This window comes from Protomyctophum bolini (genome assembly GCF_963924005.1).
Source record: "Protomyctophum bolini genome assembly, chromosome: 14".
Taxonomy (NCBI): domain Eukaryota; kingdom Metazoa; phylum Chordata; class Actinopteri; order Myctophiformes; family Myctophidae; genus Protomyctophum; species Protomyctophum bolini.
Genome location: NC_137875.1, coordinates 39,950,917 through 39,956,917, shown reverse-complemented (window position 1 = coordinate 39,956,917; position 6,001 = coordinate 39,950,917). Strand labels below are relative to the sequence as shown.

At 39.2% G+C, this 6,001-nt stretch overlaps 1 protein-coding gene across 2 annotated transcripts in view; it reads left to right on the top strand.

Annotated features, from left to right (window-relative positions):
* The window catches only part of cdh1 (cadherin 1, type 1, E-cadherin (epithelial)), a 159,110-nt gene that overhangs the window by 133,558 nt on the left and 19,551 nt on the right, over positions 1-6,001 (top strand). The window contains exons 1-2 of one of the 2 annotated variants that reach the window (XM_080782810.1): positions 1,920-2,111; positions 2,821-2,935. The exons of the other annotated variant lie outside the window; for it this stretch is intronic. Coding sequence (XP_080638936.1) covers positions 2,061-2,111; positions 2,821-2,935 — 166 coding nt within the window. The 5' untranslated portion in view covers positions 1,920-2,060. Of the gene's footprint in view, positions 1-1,919; positions 2,112-2,820; positions 2,936-6,001 lie in introns of those variants that run through there. 2 annotated transcript variants of the gene reach the window in all.

The following is a 6,001-nucleotide window of genomic DNA, read 5'->3' as shown; positions in this document are numbered from 1 at the left end:
GTGTGTGCGCATGAGAATGTTTCAATGTTACACATTCCACAATGGATAACGAGTATGGTTGGCATAAACACTGTCCTTGAAAGGCAACAGGAACATTCAAAATCACAGTTTTCACATGCAGTCAGTTTGGCACTTCCTTCACTGCTCGAACAAGCAGTGTGGCTTGTTTTTCCTGAGATTTTAATATTAAATATATATATATATATATATATATATATATATATATATATATATATATATATATATATATAATATGTTTCCAATCTGCACACAAATAATTACATAAACAGACATAGACTTCTGTTTTCACACAGATTAAACTAGAAAATATTCTAGTGGAAGGCAGTCAGTGAAGGCTACTAATTCCCAACAACAGAAAATGGTTTGAAAAACTAAATATAGCATATAACTTCTGAGATATTTACAGTTTTACATTCTGCGCAAATATATTGTATTTTGTAAGCTATAGTGTATGCTATTATTGAAGCATCATATAGGGGCTGATCATCACCAATGGTTACACAAGTACAGATGGAATAACTCTCAATCATATTTTGATCTGACAGCAATACTCAAAAACTGCTTCATTCCTTTTCTCTTTTTACTCTCACTTTCCTCCTCTTTCTCATTACCTTCAGATTGGTTAAACATTGTTACTTAGTTTTTGACAATTTATTAAAAATGTCCTTCTGTCTCTATCACCATTCTCCCTCCATGCATCCTCCCCTTCCATGGTTGAGAGGAGAACAAAAGTGTAGTGTGACTGATGGAGACAGAAAGATAAGATCACCAAATTGCTTTCACCAGAAATCCCCTCTTTTTATAAAAAAAAGTTTTCAGTATGAGGTAATTTTGTTACTGTATTTATACAATGATGTATTAGTATTACAGTCAATGAATGATGTTACTCAATCAAAACTTATTTCGTTACATAAATCCTGTTAGCTATACACAGCTAAATGGAAAGATTACTTTGGGATGCGCTGGGTTTCCGTTAATGTCTTATATTTATAACATGGGCTTGATATAAGGATACTAGAATGCTGTGAGCATGAGCACAGTGCCAATGTTTCAAGAATAGAATTGTTATTATTTTATGTTATAGCATACAGGTATAGCCTATTTGATAAGGAAATTAGCTTTTAATCATTTCAAATGGGAAAACCTATTTGGTGTTGTGTTGCATATAGCCATATGTGCTGTATTGTTATCCTCATTTTCTTTCCCTATTATATTATTTCTTGCCGTCAATAACCAAAAAAGAAGCAATTAAATGTAATGTTTGAGGCACTGGATCCAAATGTAAACATTCTGAACATTCATGCAACTTGATGTATGACTCGGAGGAGTCATACAATCTGACTCAATGCACTGTGCAGCCTCTCTCTCTCACACACACACACACACACACACACACACACACACACACACACACACAGATAGAAGAGAGAGATCTGTGTGTGTGTGTGTGTGTGTGTGTGTGTGTGTGTGTGTGTGTGTGTGTGTGTGTGTGTGCGTGTGTGTGTGTGTGTGTGTGTGTGTGTGTGTGTGTGTGTGTGTGTGTGTGAAGGGCAGAGAGAGAGAGAGAGAGAGAGAGAGAGAGAGAGAGAGAGAGAGAGTGGGAGTCATTATCAGTCACACACTTGTCTTCATAGCAGGAAGGAAGAAATGAGAGTAGCCTAGTAGACTATGGTTTGGGATACAGCTGAGTCGACTTGTCATTGTTAAAGTAGATTCATCACATTTCTGCAAAGAAGAATGTGACTTGTGCCCACAACTCTGGGGATTTTTCTTAAACGACTACTTCCTGTGTAAAAGTTAGAGTCCAGCCTATATGGCCATATTTGGAGACGAGGAGGGGACGCACCTGTGAGCTGACGTCACACAGAAACTACCTGCTGCAACTTGTTCTGCTCGTTTAGCTGAGCTCCAGCTTAACGAAACTAACCCCCGAGGAGTGAGGATCACCAGTTCAAACCACCACGAAAAATAAAAGGAGTAACGTTTGGATTTAAAAACAAAGTTTTATTACAAGGAAAACACAGGGGATTTCCAAACAAATGGGGACCCCACGGCGCGTGGAGTTGGGCATTCTAGTCGTCCTTTTTCAGGTAACTTTCTGCTTATCTGTACAGAGAATTATGTGACCGCATTGTCGACACAGAAACCGCCGAAATAACTGGATAATGATGTAAAGATCAAATAAATACGCTGTGGATTAATGCAATGTAGCTTTTTATATGAATTAATAAATCTGTGCGACCATTTTCCGTGTTGGCATCATGGTCGCCATCGATTTTCTTTTCCTGCTCCGAGGTCTTCGCCCTGTTTGGCTCGATGACGTTGTCGATACTAAAATCCAATTCAAGTTGAATTTAAAATAACAATCGCGTCTTTGATATATATATATATATATATATATATATATATATATATATAGGGTATGGTCGCTTTACACTTTACTACATCGTTGCCAGGATGGAAATCTCGAAAAAATAAATACATAACGATATTATGTTGTATTTTGTTCGCCCTACTCACAGCCCCTGCTTCTATATGCGTTACTGTTAACTATGAAAAGAAATGTAGGCATACTATGAAATAATATATTTAAAGTGTGTTGCTCTCAGTGCTCTGGTTCCCAAATTATTTTGCCAGCGCCTTATGAAATAGTTTGACGAGTCTATAGGTGAAATATTTCTTGAGCAGGTGACATGCAAGCTCCGGTGTAGGACTTTTTCTGTTGCTTCATTGAAAGATGAATACTATGGTTTCATTTAATGTAGTAGACTAATTGTCATTTGTTTCCCCTTTCCCAAGATGCTGACATTAGTGGTTGGTGACACAGCAGGCTGTGTGTCTGGTTTCGAGGCGGATTTGTTGGTGTTCGAAGTGGATAGTGTGATACTGCATAAAAACAGAACTCTGGGCAAAGGTAAGACCAAAACCAGGAAGCATTTAATAGACCTGGACCTACTGGCAGGTAGAGCAGTGGCCACAGCAGGGAGCTGGGTGTGGTGTGGGCCTTTAGGAATGTTCCCCAATTTGAATGACAAAAAGAATGTTTGTTTAATGATGGTCTATATATCAGTGGGTATAAAATGATTTGTCATAAAATAAAAAATTGGTTCCATTTGTATTAGTTGTACACTATGAGAGTTACAGATACAGACCTGTAACAGTCCATTTGGAAACTTGAGTGTCCTGCACCCCACTTTGAGACCCACTGGTCTATGTTGAGTGACAGATTATTTGTCATTACTGATCTGGAATTACCAGTATAGCCTACTTAATAAACAATAGAATTAATTCAGAAAGGTGATTTCGATAATGGTGGAACTGAGGAGGAAGCCCTCTCCCGACTCCCGCCCCAGCTCTACTGTTCTGTGCATTTAATTAAAATACATGGCAATACATGCATTGTAGTTCAATTCAAAATAAAATCAAGTGACTAATTCAAATCAATTGTTTTGGGTCATACAAGTAAACTGTTAGACTTTATAGTTTGGGGAGAGCCCTGAAGTCATCAAGACCCATTCACTGACTACACACAGTCGCACACGCACACATTCACCACACCACACAGCTTAGGGTAAAATAACACTATTCCCTGGGGAGTGGATTCAGGGTGTTCCAGCAGCATGAGTGTCAGTCTATTTAGCAGATCCCACCATTAGTGGTGACTCCTTTACCTCTGACTACTAGGTGATCACTTTATTGATAACGACAGCTTAGAAAGCATGGGTTGGTCAGGTGCCTTTCTGGTTTTAATGTTAAACAGGCAATGCAGTCAAATCACAAGGCTGTTTTCTTTTGAAAACATTGTTTTCAGTTTAGTTTAAAACATATGAAAAATTGTTTATCAACGGTTACATTAAGTACAACCTATGCTGATCGCCTCACATGTTTTGTAGTCTTCTTTCCCATTTCACTTTATTGCCCTGTGCATCGCATTTTCTGCGTGTATGTATTATGACTTTAACCTCATCACATATTTAAATGGTGGTGTATGCCAGTGTTTATAATTGTATTAAGGATGTATGACTGATTGTGTAACTAATGTATACTAATATCCTTCCTAGCTGCTGTTCTGTTTTGTGTGATGTAATGGTCTCTCACTGCTAGCAGTCCAGTAGTCAGCTGTATGGCACCATGCTATATAGCTGGTTTGCATAGCCTGTTTGTGTAGCAGCAGCTGAAGTGTAGCATGGTCAATGTCTTACCTGTAACCATGGACCCTACGGAGCTGAACAGTAGGCTACTTGGTTTCAACTCTAGATAAGACACTGTGGTTGTCTAATGTCACTATATAGTGGGTAGATGCTGAACTGAAACCAGACCAGAATTCCCCCATTTCTAAAATTAAATGCCCAGAGCCCGTGGACTAGAGGCTACATGTAAAAGCAGAAATTGAAGTGATGGCATGGCATTTCAAAACAAACTGCTTGTATATGCAGACATTCTTTTTTAGAGATGCTCCGATAATCGGCCAACGATCGGCAACTTACCCTATCTGTGATCTGCTATTTACCCTACCTGTAGAAACCGATCTTTTACACCATTTAATTGGTATAAATGTCAATCTCATATATAGTATAAATATCATTTAGCATTTTTGTGACGTGCCTAGACATTCTCCCCTTCCTCCCCACACACACACACACACACACACACACACACACACACGCACACATGACATGGGATTTGACATAATTTTGGAAATAATCAAATTTGCCTCTTGCGCACAAGATCGGTATCGGACCTATCGGTAATCGGCCGATCTTGAGAAAAACAATCGGTGATCGGGATCGGTGCATCCCTAGTTTTTCTTTGCCTTCGTGTAAACTACCCACCACCACGATGACTGGAATGTTCAACTGAACTGTCATGCCCACAATGCATTGTGCAAATAGAGCTGAGCAGAGGTGTAACCAAATTGTTGTTTGGCATTGGGTATTAGATGGCTACATTTAGGTCAGTGATGTTTTGGCCTCAGATCCTGCGTCGGACTGTCTCGGACACACTTTATCCCAAAAGTCTGCAGTAAACTACAAGGGGGGAAGCCATGATATTTTAACATTGTGTTTGTGTTAACAGTCTGCAAGATTTTAGTCTGAACCAACTGATGAACAAGTTCTAATTTGCTATATAGCCTATGCTTTCACATTTAACCACTAACCTCCACTTCAAAACAACGTTTTGACAGTCCTGCCCCGACGTGCTGTTGTCTGTGTGTGTCTGTGCTCAGCTGAGAGGATGAACGGGGAGAACTCAGTTGTTTCAATGCTGTAATACACATCAGCTTCCAGGAAATGTTACCGTATCTAGCCTGCCCTGTAGATATTTCTTCATAACCAGTGATTGTTGAGTGTTTTTATCGGCTGTAGTGGTGGTTGAGTCACACAGTGGAAGTTTCACACTGTCTGGTGTTTGTTGTGGGAGTTTTGTGGCACTGTGGGGACAATTCAGACACAATAAGTAAAACCTTTACAAGTGAAGTGAGCCTATCTTGTATGTATGCCCAGGAACTGAAAAGAGACCATTTAGGTTTGAGGATTTAGTATTAGGTTGGGTTTAATCATTTGTTTCATGAACCAACTGACAAATCAACTGAATGTCCTCACTTGTGTAGTCATTTAAAAGTCTGCGTGGAAGGCCCAGCCTAGGGACTGTTTGCGGGGCATGTAGATACAGGCTCTGTAATCTGCCTGAAGATGTCAAACCGGTCCACCTACTTTGAACAGCTACCTCGCTAAACAACTTGTTCACCTTACACAAGTGTGGATAGAAGTGAGTGAAGCACATTTCTGTTGAGGGTTACAATCTAGCATAAAAAGTATGCAAACAAGTGTATAGCCTACGTACTGTAGCCCAACCACAATGTGTTTGCATATATGTAATTGTAACATTGGAATGGAAGTTGTGAAATGGGTTAATCATTAAATATTATTTGGTTCAGCATTCCAATCTATATCAATGATTTTCCTTTCATACTGTGTAG